At 41.4% G+C, this 24,193-nt stretch overlaps 3 protein-coding genes across 5 annotated transcripts in view; 2 read left to right on the top strand and 1 right to left on the bottom strand.

Moving 5' to 3' along the window:
- LOC138978640 (dnaJ homolog subfamily C member 11-like) overlaps positions 1-12,119 on the top strand; it is a 28,078-nt gene extending 15,959 nt beyond the window's left edge. The window contains exons 13-18 of one of the 3 annotated variants that reach the window (XM_070351402.1): positions 1,266-1,335; positions 1,896-2,005; positions 2,900-2,993; positions 3,550-3,679; positions 4,568-4,647; positions 5,429-12,119. In XM_070351402.1, the coding sequence (XP_070207503.1) occupies positions 1,266-1,335; positions 1,896-2,005; positions 2,900-2,993; positions 3,550-3,679; positions 4,568-4,614 (451 nt within the window). In that variant the 3' untranslated portion in view covers positions 4,615-4,647; positions 5,429-12,119. Of the gene's footprint in view, positions 1-1,265; positions 1,336-1,895; positions 2,006-2,899; positions 2,994-3,549; positions 3,684-4,567; positions 4,648-5,428 lie in introns of all 3 variants that reach the window. The other 2 variants (XM_070351403.1, XM_070351404.1) reach the window with 2 other exon arrangements.
- A 235-nt stretch (positions 12,120-12,354) lies between these two features.
- LOC138978639 (large ribosomal subunit protein mL51-like) lies at positions 12,355-15,801 on the bottom strand. Its single transcript, XM_070351400.1, has 4 exons — positions 15,727-15,801; positions 13,983-14,340; positions 13,401-13,508; positions 12,355-13,038 (listed from the first exon to the last, which is right to left on the bottom strand). The coding sequence occupies exons 2-4, from the start codon at positions 14,278-14,280 to the stop codon at positions 12,812-12,814; spliced, it is 633 nt and encodes a 210-aa protein (XP_070207501.1). The 5' UTR covers positions 14,281-14,340; positions 15,727-15,801; the 3' UTR covers positions 12,355-12,811.
- A 227-nt stretch (positions 15,802-16,028) lies between these two features.
- LOC138978638 (nucleolar and coiled-body phosphoprotein 1-like) lies at positions 16,029-24,079 on the top strand. The gene is made up of 2 exons (XM_070351399.1): positions 16,029-16,147; positions 16,854-24,079. The coding sequence occupies exon 2, from the start codon at positions 16,895-16,897 to the stop codon at positions 19,823-19,825; it is 2,931 nt and encodes a 976-aa protein (XP_070207500.1). The 5' UTR covers positions 16,029-16,147; positions 16,854-16,894; the 3' UTR covers positions 19,826-24,079.
- Positions 24,080-24,193: the final 114 nt, after the last annotated feature.

Genomic DNA, 24,193 nt, shown 5'->3' with positions numbered 1-24,193 from the left:
GATTAGTATTTTAGCGTCACAGAGAGTAAATTATGCGCTAACCTGGAAAGAACAACAGAGAGTATTTCATTCCACAACACAGACTCATCAACAGCGTTAAATAATGATTTATTACCTCAAAAGCCTATGATTGTAACTCTCAATGGAAGCAAAGTCCGCCTCCTCCCTGGAACAGCCTCTGTTCGTCAACAGTGACCAAAAACCTCCAGAACCCCTTGTCGAATCCTTATGCGAAAGCCATCGCCGACGAAGGAAATGTTGACGACTTGTCCTCAGCAAAATATGTGGCAGTGCGAAGGAAATAACTGGTGGAAGCTCCCCTAGAGTGCCGAATACAATATTCGGTGAAAAACCATCATACTCTAGAAACTGTGTATTAGATCCTTCCCCTTCTGCCGCTGGGTGTCAAGTGTCCCGTACTCGTGTCTCTGTCAGACAACCTAGCCAAAATACACGTGACTGACCTTGTCACAAAACCAGTCCAGCTATACACAATTTTGCCTCCCCAAGCAGAAAAAGACACGAGAAACTCAATCCCTGAAAATCCCGTGTGCGCTGTCAGCGAAAAACCGTCAGCCCTATGACAGCAGAAACCTCCACTGTAAAACTCGTGCGCAGCAAACCCTCCGTGTTCATTGAGCACTGTCAGCAAACTCTGCTGTAGCCCAATATCACGTACAGGCGCTTTCTATCATAATCGACCAAGAACAGGCACTCCACTGAGTGACACTTTCTTGGTCTCTGTCACCCGATCGTGACATTGTTTGAAACTTTGCCATCATTTTGGCAGAACCGACACACTTTTTTTATTTACATTGGGGGAAAGGTGACATCAAGAACTACCACTAACTTGTACTTTTACTCCCATTTTGCTATATTTACTGAAGAAAATACATTCTAGCAATATCCTGGTGTGTGTGTATGCGTCTGTCCGTCTGATCTCCCAGATTAACCTATGTGCAGACCTGCTAATGCCTTATCCTCCTCCGTGTGCACACGCAAGCACAAGACCAACTGTGCACAGAAAAGATCCTGTAATCCATGTCGGAGTTCGGTGGGTTATAGAAACACGAAAATATCCAGCAGCGTATGAAAGCGGCGTATGGCTGCCTAAATGGCGGGATAAAATGGTCATACACGTAAAAACCCACTTGTGTAAAACAACAAGTGTACGTGGGAGTTCCAGCCCATGAATGCAGATGAAGAAGGTTCGTTGAAGTTTATGACCACCACAAGTTATGCTTTGTGTTTTTTCTTCCTTTCAGAGAGCTGGAACAGAAGCGAGAGGAACACGCAGAGAAGCTGGCAAAGAGAAAGCAGGAAGCCAAGGCAGCTGTGAGTGATTTTGCTTCAGGCTCTAAATAAGATGACATGATTTTATTCAGCTTTATGCATTCACAAATATTAGCCTCAGAACCCTTGTAATACTGTGGTATCCACTGACTGTGAACACATTATGGTGAGTTTTTGCTCACACATTTACAATTTCCAAGCGTTCACAAATTTGTTAGGCAGATTTGTTTTTTTGTGTTGTTCTGTCACTGCACTCAAGTGGACTCACCTGTGTTGACTTTGCATTAAAGGATGACACTGTGCTTAATGGTAACAATAATGAAGATATTGATATGGCGCAAATCCCAAGCCAGTTCTAAGCGCCTCACAAAAACATACATAAATATATTATTCTGTACACAATTTCAAATCGGATAATAATACACATCAAAATAAACTAATACAATTTACAACGTTTTCATTACACATACATGAATTTCACAATACATAGCACAGAAATAAAAATATTCTATATACATAAATAGCTCAACCACTATCGCTAAAAACACACAGACACATGAAACACATCTACTTACATCTAATATATCTATTTGTTTGACCAGACGGATCTGATGAAGGAGACGGTGGAGCGAAACATTGAGGTGGAGGAGAAGAAGATGGGTCTGATCATCGTCAAAGCGCTGTACGGCAAACTCCAGTCTTCTGAGGATGGGTGAGCCTTTGCATGTTCTTGTCTTCTTAGTCTAGGTTTAGTTGCTCTTCAGAATTGTTCACCAAATTCTTGATGTCTCGGCATGTGAATCAATGCTGTGTATGTACAGTGGAATCCTATTTTTCAGACCCTGCATTGTAAGTTTACCTCAGTTTGGGACTGCTTTCTCACATTTTCTGTTCATGGCATTCATAAGTTTACCTCAGTGTAAGACTCTCTGGACATCAGGCATGGGTATTCTCCTCGGATCTGAGGATTGTTAAGAAAAGCTACGCATTTCAGAGAAAAAACATTCCTCTTCCGAGAGAAAAAAAAAATCAAAGAACAAAAGTTGAAAAAGACAATCTGCCTAGTATGACCAATGTCCTTTTATTCAGCTAAAGGATTAAAATGATCATTGTTTACTGGCAGTACAAAACATGTATCAAATTTGGGCAGGTTTTTTGCTCTGTATAGTTTATGAAACATAGTCCCACAATGGGCCAGATTGCACAGATTTTTAGTCAAGGTTTCCAAAAAATTCTCCGGACCCCCCTATTTTTCAGAGATTTTTTTAAAATCAATTCCCATGCCTGGTTCATGGTTCACTGTTATTGTTTTTCTTTTCTTCTTCTGCTTGCTAGGTCAGCTTGTAGAATAGTCCATCAACAAGCTAGTCTTGGAAAGAGAGGTGCAGTCAAAGGGAATCAACTCTTACAAGATCTTTGCAGACCCTTTAAATTAGAAGATCAATGGTGACTGCGCGTGAGAGCGATAAATGAAAAGTCCCAAAAATACTGTACTCATGTGTATTTATCCTTGTTAAATATGTATTGAGAATGAGTGTGAAGTGAAACACTATTTCACCTTTGATTTGTACACTAAAAGCTATGTGTTCAGTACCATGTTTTTCAGAGAACTGATGGACGGGGAGTGCATTGACGTCCTGGTTCAGCTGCAGGCCCTCATCAAAGATTCCAAACTCATTGTGCCAGAGACAGTTTCAAAGGTTGGCATACTTCGTTTATAGTTTCTTTTTGCATTTCTTTGTGGGATTTTTCTGAACCTCTTTTCAGAACTTGGGTACAAACGTACCTACAGAGTAGGTTAATCAAGACTCTCCTATTCATCAAACAGAAAGTTTCACAACTATTAAGAAATATGGATCATGTTAATTTCTTAAATATTTGATTAATTCTTGAGTAAAGTTAGAGGCTTTGGCTTTGGCATTAGTGTGTAATAGGAAGGAGAAAAATAGAGATTTGAGATTTTATTAAACTATGGTCTTATGAAAAGTGGCAATCATAGAAAAGAACGGATGAGATGAAACTATGATCTTGTGGTCAGTAAAGATTGTTCTAAAGTCTTATGTATCGATTGAAAACATTCAATTTTCCTTCATTGAGCCATGTGACGTCGGAGTCCGACAAAAATTCATATTTAGGCGGCTAGCCGAGACTACTAAAGAGTGCATGGTTGTGTGCGTTAAATCTTAAAAATAAAATGAGTTCTATCTAAAAATCAAAATGCAAATAACATATAGTGTTTTATGTCTGTCTTTTCAGAGTGGTCTACCAGGATTTTATGACCCTTGTATAGGAGAGGAAAAGTCGCTGTACATACGTTACAAATTTCGCAACCGGCTGCATCAGGTGACGCTAAGTGATACAGAGGTCATCCGACTGCCCCAGCAAAGTATGTACGTTTCACTTTTCACCCATATATAACCTTTAACCTTTATCCTTTGTTCGTTGGGCTTCGTAGAGTTAGAGAAATGTTTGTGTTCTGTTCCTTCCTTTACTCTTGCATGCTGGTAAACTTGAGTGCTTTATTTTTGCACTTTTACCAGTTTGTCTTTTGCTTTTGTGCCATCGTTTCAGGACTACAAGACGCTCCTTTTTTAAAGGCAGAGTTGTCTGTTTTCTAAGAAGTGGAGAAAAGTGTATTTGGGGGCTAACTGATGCTGATTTGAAGAGCTGGAGCATGTTTGCCTGCACACAGAAACACAGACGCACACACAGAGACACTGATAATTTACCCAACACACACTTACGCACACACACACACACACACACACACTTGATGTGGGGGAAAAAAGGTGTAAATAAATAAAAACTGGAGGTTATAGAATGCTTGTTTTAAAGTGTAGTTTTGATAGTTTACGCACACAAGCTTTTAAAAAAAATAACCTGAGCAGTGGTACATGTATACCAGGAGGTCCCTTCATTAACAAAAAAAAACTTGCTACAAAGGACACTTTCTGCGGTCCCTCGGTCAATAAACTCCACCAGAGTTTACCTGTCATGAAAAGGATACCTGCAATATAGGTACACTTTTGGTCCCAAGAGTGTCCACTCATTTCAGGTACAGTGGAACCCCCCAATTTAAGACTCCCTCTTTATTAAGACCCTGTTTTCTCAGACTTTCTCTTCATTACCTCTGTCAAATTACCCCCATTTTAAGACTCCATCCTTTTTAAGACCCAATTTTCTCACATTTTTGGAGATCTAAAAAGGGGTGTTCCACTGTAGCACTGTAATAAGCAAATAGAACATCCGTTCACAAGGGTTCTTTTCTTTTTAGCGACACACAAGACGATACCGAGTAAAAGGCACTGGAGCCAAAGTTGACGAAAAATGACAGCTTGTAGTCTTGGAAGTGTGGTAATGGCACTGTTGTGAACTTTGTCTTGTCTCCAAAATGTTTACCGTCCACACTTTGTTGTTCTAAAGCCTGGCTGCACGTTCCTTTTAATTTTGCATGTTCCCTTCAGTTTGCATGTTTCCTTCAGTTTGCATGTTCCCTTCAGTTTGCATGTTCCCTTCTGTTTGCATGTTCCCTTCAGTTTGCTTGCACGCCATTGCTGAGAATATAGTGCATGTACGTTTTGGTTGATGGCGATTGAATTCATTTTTTTTTTATGTTTGTTATGCATTTAGTTTGTGGCACTGCAAACTTTACAACTTTTAATTTTATCAGAGTACATTCGTTTGTGTATTGGCATTTGCGTTTGAAGAATTTGAAAGCTAAATGCCAAACTTTCTTGTCAGTTTGAAAGAATTTCTTCTTGTGTACTCCATCATTGTAGAGGATAGTTTTCTGTTTGAAGAGCTTACATTTACTTTTTCATGCCCAAGTTCGAGTAATGTCCTGATGTATCCTTAATTAATACGATTGTATATCGATATTGTTTCCTTGTATTAATATTTTTCAACGATGTATTGGCAGCCCTAAATGATTTTACCTTGTGACAAATCCAATAACAACAGATGCAGTGCTGAGCATATATCTCCTATTCCTACAGTTGTATTCAGGAAGTCTGTGCTTGTTAACTACTGGTTCTGCCAAAAAAAACCATTTTCTAACCCAAAACCTTGTTTTCCAACAAAGTGGTTATTTATTATGTTGACCCTGTTTCAGAACATGTTCATCTTCTGCTTGCAGGGCACTTGATGAAGGATGAAGTGAGCGCCGCCAAATCCTGACGAAAAGTGTGACCTCATCACATTCTGTTTTCTCCGTTGAACACACACTGTGAAGACATCAGCTGAAACATTGCATGTTGCACACCAATTGTAAATCTGTGCGATTTGTTGATTGTGCTGCATACGACATTTTCCAACACTTTAGGGTATGAGTGAGAGTATCATTAAGTAGATACAGCCAGCTCAGATCTTTTGATGTAAGATGAATGTCATGTCAAATGATCTTTTGCTTGTGTGGAAGCATTTGAGTTTGTAACTGGGTGTGAACTGTGATATGCTCACAAACAGTGTGAAGCTGTGAGTCGATATTCGACTTGATCTATAAATCGCACTCATTTGCAAAAAGCGTGTAGCACTTTCACTCCCATCACAATGTGATTTGTGGGTCCATAACAATTTTCCATCAGATGACATTGGTGTTCCATTAGATTAATGAGATTTGCATTTGAATGCGGAAAGTATTCTGCTGTAATATGTGTTCTTGTGTAACATTGAGCAGCATATTTAAATTTCGCTGGCAACTATGTTTATACTTTTGGACACATTTTTTGTGCTGAGCGGATATCAGTTGAATGTCGATACACATACACAATGGGAACATTCATGATCAGAAAACTGAGAAATATTATAGACATTCAAACACACCATACTGTTCGTTTTGTGTTTAGAACCATTGATAATGATATCAAAAAAGAAGTAAACTTAGATAGAAAGATAGAGAATGGTTCACCCCTGCACAGAATTTGTGTGTGCTGAATTCTGTTCCCCCATATGGATGCCTTTTCGCAAGGCAGAATAACAAAGCATTCTGGAGACCGTGATTTGGATTCATTGGCCGATTGGGTGATGACGGTTTTATGCAACGGTACTCACACTGCAAGCATCTGCTGTGCCCTGGGCCGAGGTGCACTTGAAAGTTACCAACCGGGTGGGAGCCAGCTGCAGTGTTGGATTGGTTGAAATTGAGATTGGTTGTGATTTCAACGAATCAGACCTTGCGGTTTGTTCTTACCCACATGGGTGGCACCCGCTTTTGCTTCCTGCACCTCAACCTCGTACACTGGTGTGAGAAGAAAATTGTTCTGCCTGCCAAGTTGCGCCACCTCACTATTGGTGTTTTCCTTGGCTGGGCTGATGAGCCATAAAGAGAGTGATGATCATTGGTATATTAATTATTATGGTGGTATTTACATGTACAGTGGAACCCCCCTTCTTAGACCTCCACAAATCTGAGAAAATCACGTCTTAAAAAACAAGAGGCGAAGCCTTCAAGGCTCACGTAAGAAATCGACAAACAGTAACACAAACTCAATCACTCCGTCACACATACACACACACAGTACACACACACACACACACACACACACAGTACACACACACACACACACACACACACACACACACACACACACACACACACACACACACACACACACACACACAGAAAGAGCATAGGTGAAACTGTGCAAGAAAGCGAGACACTAGATCTAGATCTGTCTGTCTGCATGTAGCCTACTTACATGGACACGACTGCCAAATAGTCTCGGCCCGCTCAAAATAACAATCACCGAGACTTTCAGTAATTCCATCGCGTGACGTCTAACCCTCGTACGTCATAATGTGACGTCAATGTAATATGACGTCTTCAAATGTTAAAGTTTCTACCACAGACATACACACATACATACGCACGCACGCACGCACGCACGCACGCACAGACAGACAAAAGTTAGCATCGCATAGGCTACACTTACGTGAGCCAAAAAACCTGCGGGTTAGGGGGAAGAATTTACCCGATGCTCCCCAGCATGTCGTAAGAGGCGACTAACGGATTCTGTTTCTCCTTTTACCCTTGTTAAGTGTTTCTTGTATAGAATATGGTCAATTTTTGTAAAGATTTTGGTCAAGCAGTATGTAAGAAATGTTAAGTCCTTTGTGCTGGAGGCTTGCATTCTCCCAGTAGGGTAATATATTGTACTACGTTCCAGGCCCCTGGAGCAAGTTTTTGATTGGTGCTTTTGTGAACAAGAAGCAATTGACAAGTGGCTCTATCCCATCCCCCCCCCCCCCCCTTTCCCCGTCGCGATATAACCTTGAACGGTTGAAAACGACGTTAAACACCAAATAAAGAAAGAATGAAAGGTCTTAAAAAGGAGGGAGTCTTAGATTTGGGGTACATTTACAGAGTTTATGAACAGAACATCTGAACCAGCAAGCTCTTAAAAAGGAGGAAGTCTTAAATTATTTTTGTTTTTTTACAGGGGGGGGGGGGCACTTTACATTTGTTGTTATAGAACACTGTAGGATAGAATGTGTCACTGGCAGTGTACTTCTCAGGCCTGGGTCTTAGCGACGCATAATTGTCTGATCTGGTGCATCGTTCTCACTCCTGACTGGTGTACTGTCCCATAGCTTTGACATGTAGGAAGTCCTCTGGCGGGAAAATTTTGTGTGTGGCTAGGACCGATATATATTTTTTCAGTCCAGGTCCAACTGTCACCAGGGAACAAATTGAAGTGGTATGGTTATGTAAAGAGTAGGTCTATCTCACTACTGTGGAATCCCCTTTTCACACCCCCTAATTTAAGACTCCCCCCTCCCTTTTCTCAGATATTCTGTTCATAATCTCTGTAAATTTACCCTCATTTTAAGACTTGCTCCTTTTTAAGACCTGAATTTCTCAGATGTTTGGATGTTTGAAAATGGTGGTACCAGTTTCATGCAGTGTCACTGGACATAATTTCTTTCCACTTGAATAAGATGAGAAAGAAAGGTTTTGTTGTATTTTGTGAAATGGTGCATTGTAATTTGTACAGGTTAGTTATGCTTGAACTGTTGCACAACTGAATACAAGCCAGTACGAGTTGATACTTAAAAAAAGATTGATTGATATTCACAAAAGATGAAGACTGTGTGAACAGTATTTGTGCATGGGTGTAAATTGCACAGTTTTTAAATTAATTCTTTTTTAAATTTACTGAATATGTTTTTTTTATGGTGTTGAAATAATTCTTTAGAAAGCTGCAGCGGTATTGCCAAGGAGTGCAGACTACGTCAAAACCGTATGTGATGTGCGGAGGTGACATGGTCTTTTAGAATTAGAAGGCCAAGTAAGATTTCCTTTTCCTGAAGATCTGCTAGACTGCTCTTTCATCTCTGTATAGAGTTTTACTTTGTTTGCATGTTTTCTGCTAAAACTGTTGGGATCTGGTTTAACTTTTTGTTGCAAGGTTCACAGATAGACTAAAGTGTGCGTGAGGGTGCCGATTTTATTTTTCTGTTAATTTTATTTTTTTATTTTTTTTACACCATCCCTGACGGAGCACTGTTTCAGATACTCACGTTTTGCAGACTACAGTGGTACTCCCCATGTAAGACCTCCAAAAATCTGACAAATTTAGGTCTTAAAAGGGGGGGGTCTTACATGGGGGGTGAGGTCAGGTCATAAAAAGACAGTGAGAGAGAAAAAGTCAGTGACAGAGAGAAGCGGTAAAATCGTCATGTCCAAGAATCACTGACTCCATCACGGCTTTTTCTTGGATGAGTCTTCCTGTGATGGGTATGTTGCGTCGACGTGCATCACAAAACCAACTCCAAACGCGATCGTTGAGGTCACCATAAATACATTTCCTTGCCTTGGAGTATTTGCGGTCACAATTTTCGCCGGTCTCCCATCGATTGACCACGTTTTCTTGGTCGCTGACGATCGATTGAATCTGAGTTTTTCCTACCTCAAACGACCGCGCGATCGAAATTGCCGTTTCGCCCTTACGGCTCCGTTTCACCATTTCCATCCTCTGTTCCAGAGTCAAAATTTTCCTCTTCTTTCCGCGCGATTGAGCGTTTGAAGTTGAAGGAGAGTTCGAGTCGAAGAAGAAGATCGTTGATGCTCGCACGTGTCAGAGACATAGATAGAAGAGATGCGAAGCGCTGTCTTCCCGCTTGCGTTATCCTCGCCTACGGCAGGGGCAAGTAATCCTCCCACTAGCACCAAGCTGGCAATTGTTCGCATACTCTTCGCCTACGACAGGGGCAAGTAATCCTCCCATGACTGGCGCCAAGCTGGCAATTGTTGTGTTTTTAAAGAGTTATAACTGTTTCATAGAAAATCATAGATAATAAAACATGCAAAATGTTGATTATTTGCACTCAAGAGAAACAGAAAATCACAAGAAGAAGACTATTGCATTATTTGGTGATTAGAAGATGAATCCTAAAGTAAGCAATTTCGCTCATTTCTCCTTAAAAACTTTGTATCCACACGCCAGTGTATGTGCGAGAACCACTTGAGTGAGACTTATAAGCATCAAATTTAATTACAGCGCGTCAAAAATTATACAAACAGATTAATGTATACACCAGTAATGCATTTGCCAGTCAAGGGAAAGCAAAGTTTCGCACAAAAGAAAATATTAGCTCCCAAACATTGCCTCCACGCACAATGGACTTAGAAACAATGGCCGCAAGAACCGAAGGAACCGTTTTTGACTCACTTCGGGAAGCCAATCCTCTCAAATGCATTCGTGTGCACACTATTGAAGCTACAGAATATGAATCAAGTTTACTTACCACTGATATCTCTCGTCTGAAGCTGGATATATCCAAAGAAATATGACAGAAAAGCACTTCAAATCGGTGTCAGAGAGCAAGCGAACAACAATTTAGTACGGGATGGCGCGAGGTCACGCTGACCGAGCGCGGCCCGCGTAGCCTAAGAGTTCACGCGAGCGGCCCTCGCTTCGCATCTCTGTGGCTCCGCTTGATTGGAATCCGGGCGATCGCCCGGGTGCGCCCGGGTGAAGTATTTTCAATCAAGTACAATCGGGTCATGAACCGGCTTAAGCCGGCGGGCTAGCCCGCCTCGCCCGACCAAAACACATCGGCTGATGCGATATCAAAATGGCCGCCACGGGTGGAAAGTAAGTGAATCTTTTACTTCTGAAGAGAAAGTTGTACCTTCAGGCCGTGTTCACGCTTCTGTGCTTAATTATTGGGTTGAATCTAAGTACTCGTGATTGTTTAAAGTGTGTTTTGGGGCTTAGATAGGATTCATTGAAGTAATTTCAAGTGAAGTTGAATGTGAATCGATGACGATTCCATGCAGATGACTTGTCAAATGACAAGATCACAACAGCAACAAATTGGCAGCCATGTTTATGGCCCGATTGCGCTTGATTGGTACTTTAGATCAGATCGCCCGCGTCACGTGGCGGGCGATCGCCCGGTCGCCCACTTTGAATCCCAATCAAGCGGAGCCTGTATGTATGTCTCTGCACATGTGTTTGTTGATTTTTCGAAAGGAAGTGGACAAAGAAAAGGGCATGTTGGGATCGTAAAATTATGAACGCCGGACATGCGCAATCGAGACCTAAACGCGTCGTCTGTTATATTTCCGGCCGAGTGATTTTTGCGATCTTTTTTCAGAGATTCAAGCAAAACGTTACGATTTTTTGTTAGGTTTTGATTTGAAAATGTCGTTACAAGGTCGCAAATTGTAACAACTAGTCGGTCGCAAATCGGGTTCTGGGGGGAGTCGGCCATGGGGGGTGATTTATATAGCAAAACTAATCCGTCAGCAAGAATGAGGTCTGAGAAGGGAGAGGGTCTCTGATGGGGGGGTCGTTCGTCGGGAGTACCACTGTACTTGCCATACAGATATGTTAATAGAAACGATGAATGAATTGCATTTCATGGGAGATGTGTGCACTGGAAACTGGAGAAAAAAAAGTCTGCAAGTGTTGTGCCTCACTATTCTTTTTCTTTTCTTTTTACAGGCATATTAAGTTTTACATGTGCTGTATAAGAAATAAACTGTACACTTATTTGAACCTCCTGCAATGACCAACACCAGGTTAATGTACTGTGATATTGGCCATCACTCAGGCTGCAGTGGAACCCCCCTTTTAAGACCTAAACAATCTGAACAAATCAGGTCTTAACATGGAGAGTCTTAAAATGGGGCTTAATTTTACTGAGCTGAGGTAAAGAACATATCTAACAAGGAGGGAGTCTTAAAATGGGGCTTAATTTTACTGAGCTGAGGTAAAGAACATATCTAACAAGGAGGGAGTCTTAAAATGGGGGTTTATTGAACAGTTTGTTGCCTGTTGAAGCAAGTTACCCAGGATGTCAGCGGACAGCCATACAAGCAGAGAAAGGGTTAGGGGGTTACACTGTTTGAGAACCTAGTCTATTATTTAGTATTAAGTTCCACTCCCAAAACAATATTGCTTTTATCGTTTGCCATGATAAGTTTTCAACACTGCTGATTTTGTCCTTCATGTATTTGGCTGTTGCTAAATGCAAGAGTACATGATGCGGAAACATCTCAAACTGTTCAGTCCAATTTTGTTTGTATTACACTGATTTTTACACAGGAAAATGTGTTACCTGTTGTGAGAAAATGGGTTGAGTGTAAAGCTGAAGCTGAGAGACTTTTCAGCAATAATATTCGAGTTCCAGGATATATATATATATGTACATGTACCTTGTTTTGAAAGGTTCTGACAGTTCATTTGCTGTGTTGGTGTGTAGTTGTACAAAGTTGTAAATCAAATTTGTAGTTATCCCCCTTGGTTTGTTGAATGTATTTGAGGAATGAGTTTGTCATTTTGTATGAATTGTTGAATGAAAACGTTCCAAGATCTATTCTTCTTGTGTGGCAGTTGAATTTGTGACAGCCAAAAGCACGCGTGTGTGTGTGTGTGTGTGTGTGTGTGTGTGTGTGTGTGAAGCAATGGTTCAGTCAGACAATTGATACCTGAAACAGTAATAACGGTTTGCACACACTTAAATAGAAAGCTGAGAACAGATCAGATGCCCCACATTTTTCACTCAACTCACACCATGCGTACTCTGAAGATGTTACATACAGACATGAATTCATTTAAAGATTCACCAGAGATTTTTAATTAAAGATGTGACACAGTACCCAGTAATAGACATTTGCAAACTTTGACAGCATGCTTCCATAGAAATACACAGGACATCTCGCCTTAAAATGCAGGACACAACACCCATTTACACACACACACACACACTCTCTCTCTCTCTCTCTCTCTCTCTCTCTCTCTCTCTCTCTCTCTCTCTCTCTCTCTCTCTCTCTCTCTCTCTCTCTCTCTCTCTCTCTCTCTCTCTCTCTCTCTCTCTCTCTCTCTCTCTCTCTCTCTGTCTCTGTCTCTCTCTCTCTCTCTGTCTCTCTCTCTCTCTCTGTCTCTCTCTGTCTCTCTCTGTCTCTCTCTCTCACAATTCTCTCTCTCTCCTACAATTCACTTGAATCATATCCCCTAAACATTCACTCAAAAATAAATGCGATCCATATACAATGCCGAAAACAAAGTCTTCACTCTCCGGTAACTCGCCTGCCACGTTTCTGGTTGTATTTCTTGTAGAGGAAGAAGATTCGTTTCTGTATATTGTTGTACTTGGCCGGGTAAAGGTGTCTCAGCCTCTCCCCATGGAACATGAGGCGACGCTTCAAGCGCTGCAGTTCGTTGCCCTTGAATCCGATCAGCCAATCAGGGCCACGTATCAGGTCAGCTGGTTTGATGCTTCCATCTCCAAGGATGTCTGCAATGTACAGTAAAGTTGCTGAGGGAGCTGTGAATTGGCATATGTGTGTGCGTGTGTGTGTTAGGTACATTTCTGTATGTCAGAAAAAATAATGCATGTGTGTGTGTGTGTGTGTGCACAGGTGTTTGTGTTTCTTTTTCTTGGGAAATGTCAGATATTTTAAATGTCAGACATTTTCTTTCACTACAACCACGGTTTCATAACTTTTATACACTGTTACATGATCATCTCAATTTGCTAAAAGAAAATCCAGATTGTTTCTGTACCGTGCAACTCTCTTCCGACTTCTATTTGTCCATAACTGAACGTTCCATTAAGTAACCTTTCTCGTAATTCCGGCCTAGCTATGTGATACTAACCAATGTAGTCATTTTGACCAAAGAGGGCTCTCTTTCTGTTCCATGAATCCTTCACCTTGTAACTAGGCAAAGTTTTGAGTGGTGCGTCCAACCCTCGAGGTAAGGCACCTGTTCAATACAAACTGATATGAGATACACCGAACAAGAGCAAACAGGCATGGGAATTAAAAAAAGTAAAAAAGTGTAGGAAATAGCAAAGTTGACGGCGTGAAGTGCACAGCCTTACAAGGGGGGTCCGGAGGCGAATAAAATCTAAAAATGACCGATAAGAATTTACTTCAGAGAGTCAAAGGGCCCAACGAGATAATGCATCAGACTACCCCGCAGCAAGTCTAATTCCAGACATCGGCACATGCACAGAGGATAGTAACAAGTCATGATACAGGGGCAAATTCTAAATTGCACCATTTTATCTTCTTTGGACAACATTTCTGAAAACAGAATGGCGGAGCTTCTTACATGAGCTGTGCAAGCATGTGCACTCTATACATATATATGCCCTCAGAATGCTGTATAAAATGATGACAAGAGGAGTTTTTTTCTTTGAAAAACAGCAACACCAGCTTAATCATGCTCTCTTACCACCAGTGTAGAAACGAGGTTCATAGCCATAGCGCCTTGGACCCGGGATTCTGTACGGCGATGGCGTTTCGTAGCCTTTCTTTCTGGCATTCTCATTATCCTTCTTCCTGGATCCTGGTTTGGTTGAATACCACTGCACACATACTCTGCTGACAGTTTGTGAAGAAGGCTTTGACAAACGCATCTGCTGGTTCATCTGAGGTACGGTAACTGCATGATTCGAACATCTGACTGCGTGTTCTGCCGCAGCGCTGACCACCAGACGCAGCTGACTGAACGCTCTTTGCAGCGTAAGCATTCTGTCTTGTGATGTTCGACTTTGAGGATAAATGTTTGAGTGTTGACTTACAGGCAGCACCTGAAACAGGGGAATTACATGCATAGTTATAGTTCCAGGTTATGATAATGATGAATGCAGACATATGTGAGGGCTGTCGCAAACGTTTGTACCCTAGACACAAAGAAGGCTGACGGGCGCTGTGGCGTGGTGGTAAGACGTCGGCCTCTTAATCGGAAGGTCGAGGGTTCGAATCCCGGTCGCTGCCGCCTGGTGGGTTAAGTGTGGAGATTTTTCCGATCTCCCAGGTCAACTTATGTGCAGACCTGCTAGTGGCTTATCCCCCTTCGTGTGTACACGCAAGCACAAGACCAAGTGCGCACGGAAAAGATCCTGTAATCCATGTCAGAGTTCGGTGGGTTATAGAAACACGAAAATACCCAGCATGCTTCCTCCGAAAGCGGCGTATGGCTGCCTTAATGGCGGGGTAAAAACGGCCATACACGTAAAATTCCACTCGTGCAAAAACACGAGTGTACGTGGGAGTTTCAGTCCACGAACGCAGAAGAAGAAGACAAAGAAGGCTAGCTAGAGACATGATCATTTTGGAAATATCTGCACCTGCATGCCTCTTAGAAAGTCAAATGCAAAGTATCATCTTCATTGTAAAAATAGCAATGATGACCTCAGCAGCCAAAGTTGTCTGCATTGAAAATTGACAAAATACCGTGCTAAGCGGTAAATAAAATGCATGTCAAAGAAGGGCTTCAAATTAGTGAACTTGTCACGTCCAGTTGCTCGGAGCCCCAAGGGCTTTTAGTCATGCCTCAGGCTATCCGTTTGAAAAAAAAATCATTTATTTTCATGCAAGGAGTCAAAAACTGCAAATGTCTTACGAATTAATTTTGGTCTGTCACCTGCATGGTATGAACGACTCGCCCTCGGTTGCAAAAGTATGCCAATTTCCAAAGCTAGCTCTAGTTAACTTCCTTCATTTTGTAGGCTATACACTTTTGAGACAGCCCTCTTAAAAACTATTTTTGAGATTCCGATACTTCCCCAAAAAATATAAAGTTATAAGTATAACACGTACCTTCCACACTTCAGCACAGCAAAATGCTAAGCCTTAACATATACCATGTACACACAGACATACAGACATATAGACAGACACACACACACACAAAACACACAGACATACAGACATATAGACACACACACACACACACACAAAACAAGTACATGGAGAATGTTTAAGTCAAAAAAAGTATCACCATGAAAGTTGAAACTAATAGTTAAATGTCAGCCCACAACACAAGGCCAAAATGCGGTTTCATTTTTACATGCTCATCCAGAGGGCTCTGAAATTGTGAAGCTGTAGCAACAATATACATACACAATATGTCTAAACTCTTAGATAATATCAAATCTGTCTTGAAAAACTCGAAAACGACAAAATGTAGTGACCTTTGCATGCTGTCTGCAATCACCGGAAGTCACAGTTATGTCCCTTGTAAATTGAAGATGTCCTTTCACAACCTTTCTACCAGAACAAATCTGATCACGACTACGAGTAAGAATGAGTCTCTTCAAAAGTAAAACGATATCTGTTACATCAGTCTTAATGATATCTCGCTTAGTTTATTTGTATATATATATTCTCATAGTACATTGTATCTAAACGACTTTAGGTAGTAGTGTTACGATATAGTATTTTGGTTTTATTTAGTTTTGGATAATAAGTCGCCTCAAGAACTATAACTCTGGACAACCAACATGGCAAAAGGACCATACCGCGAAAAGTTTCCATTGACGTAACACTTTCCACACGACGTAACACTTCGGCTGTTGATGAAATAGCCTGCAAGCAAGACAATAGAGGACAACGGTAGGTGGATACTCCTGATTTTTCTTTGTATATATATATATGTATGTTTTCTTTTCATCGCAGACAGTTTTGGGATGCCAAGGCCAAGGGCAGGGGTAGCGCGAGGCAGCCATATTTAGCACTAGATCAGTTGTAGATCGCCGGGTACCGGCTTCGCCGGGAAGAAGTAGAGCCGAATACCAGGCTGCGCCTGGGACCCGGCTTTGCCGGGTGTACGCTTGCCGGGTGTCGAAGATTGCATGACCAAAATTTCAATCGATTTGAATGAAAAATGATGTCACCACAATGCGGCCTAAAGTTCTGCAAAAAGCCGGATATAAAAATGAAATCAAAAACATTTATCGAAAAAATGATTTTTTTTATATATTTTTTTTTACTGGGAAATCATTTGAGAGAACTTAGATGCTAAGTTTCACGAAGATCTGCCCGGTAGTTTTCCGGAAACTGCTGTCCACACACACACACACCCCGAACCCCCCTAGTAGAAAAAAGGGATTTCCTCTTTTTTCATCACAAGAGAGTCCCACCCCTGATGTTAAACATTTAGTCAAAATTGACTAAATGTAAAAATAACACAACTTCAGCTACTGCCGGGATCTCAGGTATCCTGTTGACTTGTTATCATGTAATTGTTCATGCTAGTTGGGAGGTCATTTTGCAGTTTTTCTGATTTTACCTTGTATATTTGTGGTGCTTTGTTTTTCAGACCCTGGGTTCTGATTGTTTGCTGCATCCAAGTTCTGCGTCATGGAAGATATCACAGCCAAGAAAAGGAAGAAGAAACAAGGAGAGAAAAACAAGGAGCCTGATCATCTCAGTTCCGAGAACAGAAAACATCTGGGCTTGTCAACCGACTCTCTAACTCAGGAGTATCGCTTGACGGAGTTTTTCTCGAGTCTCAAAATGAAAAAGAAGAAAAGCAAAAAGAAGCACAAAGAGGAAGATGGTGCCAGTGAGCTTGGAGCAAAAGATCTGTCTCCAAAAACAAAGACAGATCGTACCAAGGAGTTGCTTATTTCAGACATTGGGAAGACAAAAAAGGGCAACAGTTCTGCCCAGGGTGATGAAAGTCTCGAAACTGAAGATGTGAATGGAGATTTTGTGGAGTCCTCACAGTCACAGATTGATGAAGATGATGGTTTGCGTCAATTTTCAAAGATGATTACTTCAAGCTATGATCCAAGTTCTTTAGATACTCAGTCACAAGAGCAGGACACTTGTAGGCCAAAGAAATCGAAAAAGAAGAGAAAGCTTTCAGAACAGAATTCAGTTGAAAGAGAATCTATCCCTGACACTACTATCGACAGTCAGTCAGAAACTCAGCAACCTGGCAGCTCAAAGAAGAAGAAGAAAAAGAAGAAGAAAAAGAAAAGAAAGCTTTTAGAAGACTTAGAGGTGGACACTTCCACAGAACAGAATTCAGTTGAAGGAGAATCTTTCCCTGAAACTCCTGCTGACAGTCAGTCAGAAACTCAGCACCCTGGCAGCTCAAAGAAGAAGAAGAAGAAAAAGAAAAGAAAGCTTTTAGAAGACTTAGAGGTGGATACTTCCACAGAACAGAATTCAGTTGAAGGAGAATCTGTCCCTGAAACTCCTGCTGACAGTCAGTCAGAGACTCAGCACCCTGGCAGCCCGAAAAAGAAGAAACGGACGAAGAAGATAAAAGAAGAACCTTATTTTGATGGAGACACTGACTTCGACTCTCAAACACCAAGATCAGAAGCATCTTCACCATCTAAGACAGCATCAGCTTCAGGTGTGCAGCAGTCTTCTCAGTCTCACAGAGCGATGGACGTTATTGTCAAGAAGCAACCGCAGGAGACAGCTTTCACTTGCACTTGCAGTCCTAATGAGCTAAAGGACGGAGGAGTGTTCGAAATCAGCTACTTGAATTCTGATGCATCCTATTTTCAGAATCCCCCTTCTCAAGGCAGCAAACTTCTGAAAGTTCAAACTGGAAGCAGCAGCAAAAGTCCTGAGAAGAACAAGAGCCCGTCAAAAGGGAAGAGTGTAGAGACCGCTGCGTCAAAGGCAGCAAGAAATGAAGGCGGAAAGCAGAGTAACAAGAAGAAGGTGGGAAAGAGACTTTGGCTCTGGGAAGCAGGAGAGGAGAGTGTTGAAGATGGCTTACATTCTTCAAATGCTGGTTTACAACCCCCAGCCCCAGATATGGAGAATACCCAGAACAGTAACTCAAAAAGTTCGTCTCCTACCCAGAACAGTAACTCAAAAAGTTCGTCTCCTACCCAGAACAGTAACTCAAAAAGTTCGTCTCCTAAGCGCAAAACCCCAGATAAGGGGAGAAAGAGGAAGGCTGAAGGTGGAAGGGATGAATCTCTGTTTGAAGGTGAGACAGACAAAGATGGGTGCTTTACTTCAAACGCAGACAGCGTCGTGAAGAAAAGGGAGAAAACTGCAGTAGATGGAGGAAAGAGGGCAACATCGCACAGTTCTGACACTGACAGTGACAGTTCATCTTCACACCTTGACATAGATGCCAATGCAGAATCGGGAAATGAAACTCATGGCAGTTCCATAAGCTTGGGAACAGATCTAAATCTTATTCCAAGGGGTGGGCGGGAGAATAAAAGTGGGACGGTCCAAGAGGATTCCGATTCAGTAAACGAAACAATCAGTGAATACTCTTCTCCTTTGCATAAGCCGAATGCTCTTTCAAATCCCAGACAAACACATCACAACCTAAGTGAGTCAGACGAAGATGAAGCTGAAGGCACTGACGTTGTGGCACAAAAGACTAAATCTGTATCCAAAAAAACAAAAGATAAACCCACAAATGGAACCCTGCGCAAAGAGAAAACCAAACCAGGGAAAGGCCCTGACACAGGCTTGGATCAATACTCACGAGGTGTAAGCGCTAAGAAAAGCAGAATGCCCAACAAGGCTCTGTTCAAATCTAAAGAGTTCATTGAAAGTGATGATTCTTCACTCAGTGATAGCACACAGATGCCCTCGAAGAGCAACAAGAACATTGGAGATGAAAGCAGACCGAAACATAAAGATCTACACAACAGCAAGCAAAACAGCAGAGGGAACCACGTGCCTGGTCCCAGTAGATTCCAGGCATTTTGGTCAGGGAAGACGTGCTACATCTGTGACGCAGTCATGGCAGACAGAGACACATACATTGAACATCTCGCAGAATGTCACGACAAGCTCTCCTACCAGTGCAAAAAGTGCCTGAAGTGTATGACGTCCAGAATGCAAGTGAGAAACCACCTGGACGTCTCGTGTGGACTGAAAGAAGCATCAGACATGATCACCCCGTTCAGATGCAAGCTCTGCCCGCTGGTGTATTCCCACGGGAGCAGTTGTCGGCGGCACGAAGCATCGGAGCATAACCTCCACCCCAATCTGCGGACAGAGTTCAAGTGTCAGCACTGCACGATGGAGTTCACCAGGGCGCACAGACTGAGACAGCATGTGGAGAAATGTCGCGAAGGGCTTTTGCTGTTGCCGCCAGCCCTCTGGGGAGACAAGGGGAGAATGTGTGAGGAGTGCGGGAAAGCGTACGCCTCCAAGCAGAGTCTCAGCTACCACAAGCGCACCATGCATCGCCATGAGAGGTTCATCTGTATGTGTGGGAAGAAGTTCCTAGGCTCCACGCACTACTACAAGCACTCAAACCAGTGCCAGGAACGCATTAGCCTGATTAGGTGATTGCAGAAAAGGACACGATGTACTTTGTTGACGAACAATTCATTTCATCTTCTTTTTCTTTTTTGTTGTTGTTGTTGCTGTCCTAACACCTGTTCCTTGTCCCAGTGTGCTCTCACACCGCCCCGTCCCAGTATCCACTGCTCCATCCACATCTGAATTTTGTTCCGCTGCCAGACTTACCCATTGTACAGAGGGAGGGATATTCTTTTCATCTTTAACGATTCTTTTCTCGTTTGTTTTGGAGAAGAAAAAAACCTATGATAACTTCGTTTTTTCCATCAAAATAGGTGCAGCAGTTTTGGAGCCTTTCATCACAATATGCACACACACACACACACACACACACACTGACACTGCTGACATAGACACAGACACACAGAAACCAGCTTTATGTGCAAGATCTATTTTTTTGTTTTTGTAGGCTCTACATTAGTAGATATATTTAAAGATTATGGAACTTGTAGCCTGTATGTGTCTGTAAAGATCCTTTTTGAATAGACTAGTTCTGTAAATTACTCTGTCAGGTTTGTATGGGGTGTGAAAGATTTGATACCCCCCGCGGGTTTGGGGGAAGACTTTACCCGATGAATTAACAAGTGGCTCTATCCCCTCTCCCCCCTTTCCCCGTCGCGATATAACCTTCGTGGTTGAAAAGGACGTTAAACACCAAATAAAGAAAGAAGAAAGGTTTGTATGGGGCGTGAAAGAGTTGATACCCTTGCTTTTATTAGAACAAACAATCCACAGCGTCGGTAGCGAGGAGTGGGTCTGGAACACGTTGACCAAGATGCATGCATGGTTTGTTTGTCCCACTAAAAGCAAGGGTATTTCGTCTTTCATAACCCATATAAACCTGACGGAGCTATTTCCTAACATCGTCTATCAAATGTTTAGGTATTTGTCTGTGAAGATGCTGTATGGATGGAAATTGAAGGTCTGTCTGTGAAGATCCTGTATGAATGGAATTTGAAGGTCTGTCTCTGAAGATCCTGTATGAATGGAATTTGAAGGTCTGTCTCTGAAGATCCTGTATGAATGGAATTTGAGGGTCTGTCTCTGAAGATCCTGTATGAATGGAATTTGAAGGTCTGTCTTTGTGAAGATACTGCATGAATGAAATTTGAAGGTCTGTCTGAAGATCCTGTATGAATGGAATTTGTAGGTCTGTCTTTGTGAAGATCCTGCATGAATGGAATTTGAAGGTCTGTCTGTGAAGATGCTGTATGGATGGAATTTGAAGGTCTGTCTCTGAAGATCCTGTATGAGTGGAATTTGTAGGTCTGTCTCTAAAGATCGTGTATGAATGGAATTTGTAGGTCTGTCTTTGTGAAGATTCTGTATGAATGGAATTTGAAGGTCTGTCTTTGTGAAGATCCTGCATGAATGGAATTTGAAGGTCTGTCTGAAGATCCTGTATGAATGGAATTTGTAGGTCTGTGTTTGTGAAGATCCTGTATGAATGGAATTTGAAGGTCTGTCTTTGTGAAGATCCTGCATGAATGGAATTTGAAGGTCTGTCTCTGAAGATCCTGTATGAATGGAATTTGTAGGTCTGTGTTTGTGAAGATCCTGTATGAATGGAATTTGAAGGTCTGTCTCTGAAGATCCTGTATGAATGGAATTTGTAGGTCTGTGTGTAAAGATCCTGTATGAATAGAATTTGTAGGTCTGTCTTTGTGAAGATCCTGCATGAATGGAATTTGAAGGTCTGTCTCTGAAGATCCTGTATGAATGGAATTTGTAGGTCTGTGTGTAAAGATCCTGTATGAATAGAATTTGTAGGTCTGTCTTTGTGAAGATCCTGCATGAATGGAATTTGAAGGTCTGTCTCTGAAGATCCTGTATGAATGGAATTTGTAGGTCTGTGTGTACAGATCCTGTATGAATAGAATTTGTAGGTCTGTCTTTGTGAAGATCCTGCATGAATGGAATTTGTAGGTCTGTCTTTGTGAAGATTCTGCATGAATGGAATTTGAAGGTCTGTCTCTGAAGATCCTGTATGAATGGAATTTGAAGGTCTGTCTGAAGATCCTGTATGAATGGAATTTGTAGGTCTGTGTGAGTGTGTCTGTAAAGATCCTGTATGAATGGAATTTGAAGGTCTGCATGAAGATCCTGTATGAATGGAATTTGAAGGTCTGTGTGAGTGTGTCTGTAAAGATCCTGTATGAATGGAATTTGAAGGTCTGTGTGAGTGTGTCTGTAAAGATCCTGTATGAATGGAATTTGTAGGTCTGTGTGAGTGTGTCTGTAAAGATCCTGTATGAATGGAATTTGAAGGTCTGTGTGAGTGTGTCTGTAAAGATCCTGTATGAATGGAATTTGAAGGTCTGCCTGAAGATCCTGTATGAATGGAATTTGAAGGTCTGTGTGAGTGTGTCTGTAAAGATCCTGTATGAATGGAATTTGAAGGTCTGTGTGAGTGTGTCTGTAAAGATCCTGTATGAATGGAATTTGTAGGTCTGTGTGAGTGTGTCTGTAAAGATCCTGTATGAATGGAATTTGAAGGTCTGTGTGAGTGTGTCTGTAAAGATCCTGTATGAATGGAATTTGAAGGTCTGCCTGAAGATCCTGTATGAATGGAATTTGAAGGTCTGTGTGAGTGTGTCTGTAAAGATCCTGTATGAATGGAATTTGTAGGTCTGTGTCTGTTAAGATCCTGTATGAATAGGTTTTGTAGGCCTGTGTGTGAAGATCATGTATGAATAGGTTTTGTAGGCCTGTGTGTGAAGATCATGTATACATGGAATTTGTAGGTCTGTGTCTGTAAAGATCTTGTATGATTGGAATTGGTAGGTCAGTGTCTGTTAAGATCATGTATGAATGGAATGTGTAGGTCTGTATTTGAAGATGCTGTATGAATGGAATTTGTATGCCTGTATTTGAAGATGCTGTATGAATGGAATTTGTAGGCCTGTATTTGAAGATGCTGTATGAATGGAATTTGTAGGCCTGTATTTGAAGATGCTGTATGAATGGAATTTGTAGGTCTGTGTCGGAAGATCCTGTATGAATGGAATGTGTAGGTCCCTGGTTATATGGATCCGTGTCTATGAATGGACTTTGGTCTCCCCAGCTGACCCCTGCAGTTTGTTTTGTTCAAAGGAATAATGTACATAATGTACAGCTTGATTATTGGGAATACAGTATAATTTGTCTTGTACAACTTTGGTTTGCTGTATGCAGTGGAAACCCATTTTTAAGAACTCAAAACTTCATCGAAAATCTGGTCTTTAAAAGGAGTCTTGGCATGGAGTTAATTACAGAGGTTTATCAACAGAAACTATGAAAAGCAAGGCCTTTTAACAGGTGGTCTTAAATCACAGGGTCTTAAAAGGGGGTTTCCACTGCATGTACATGTATGTACATAAAAAAATCTGTGCTGTTGCACACAAATTGACAGTTATCCAACTTTCTGCTGACCTTGTCACACTAACCAAATGACAGCAGAGGTACTCAGACCTGGGAACCCATACGATTTTGCCGTATTTTGTACATGTTACATGATGTTTGTGTGTGTGTAAATAGTATTGTTGACACGTTTTTATACAGAAGCCTATTGTGGTTCTTGTGCCTAGGCTGTGTATTGGATTGTCATTGTATGCCTGCATTATTAGTTGTCAGTAATTATTACATGTGCTGATTGTTCTCTTTGCCTGCGCGCGTATAGTATGTTGGTTATGTTTGGTCATAGTATGGTTGTTTATGTTTGGTCGTTATCTTTGCCTGTGCGTGTATTGTATGTTTGGTCGTTTTCTTTGCCTGTGCATGTATAGTTTGTTGGTTATGTTTGGTCGGTTCCTTTGCCTGTGCGTGTATAGTATGCTTGGTCGATGTATGTATTGTAAAGCGCTAAGAGTAGACATTTTTCTAGAATAGCGCTATAAAAGTTTGCATTATTATTATTATTATGTACACATGATCACAGTTTTTGTCAGTAAACATTGATAAAGCATTTAAAAAATATATATATTGGTCAACTTAATTAGTGGTGCGACTGACACATATGTACCATGTTTGAATCATGGATGTTCAAATGCTGTGTGGAGTACGGTCATTTTTCTGAAAATACACCAAGTTTGTTTGAGAATACTCCAAGTGCTAAATAGGAGTTCCCAGATCTGGGTTAAAAAAAAGAAGTTGGTGAACTTGAATTTACTGAGCTGTCTTAGTTTAGGCTGAATTTTTGCTGCACTTTTGCTACTGATGCAATTGTATTGTAAATGTTTGTGATTAAATGATTATATATATATATATATGTAATGGTTTGTTTATGATTGAATTATTCTATTTAATTGTGTGAGTATTTGTGTGTGTGCAAGAAAGAGAGATTTTTCATTGGGAAAGGAGTAGCATAAGCAAACTACA

This window comes from Littorina saxatilis, linkage group LG10 (genome assembly GCF_037325665.1).
Source record: "Littorina saxatilis isolate snail1 linkage group LG10, US_GU_Lsax_2.0, whole genome shotgun sequence".
Taxonomy (NCBI): domain Eukaryota; kingdom Metazoa; phylum Mollusca; class Gastropoda; order Littorinimorpha; family Littorinidae; genus Littorina; species Littorina saxatilis.
This window is presented reverse-complemented; position numbering and strand designations above follow the sequence as displayed.

Excerpts from the sequence above, each read along its gene's own strand:
- LOC138978639 (XM_070351400.1), bottom strand. The coding sequence starts at position 14,280 with ATGCTTACGCTGCAAAGAGCGTTCAGTCAGCTGCGTCTGGTGGTCAGC. Across the intron at positions 13,509-13,982 it reads ACCTCGTTTCTACACTGGTG|GTGCCTTACCTCGAGGGTTG; the intron begins GTAAGAGAGCAT and ends TGTATTGAACAG. Across the intron at positions 13,039-13,400 it reads TGGTCAAAATGACTACATTG|ACATCCTTGGAGATGGAAGC; the intron begins GTTAGTATCACA and ends TGTACATTGCAG.
- LOC138978638 (XM_070351399.1), top strand. The coding sequence starts at position 16,895 with ATGGAAGATATCACAGCCAAGAAAAGGAAGAAGAAACAAGGAGAGAAA.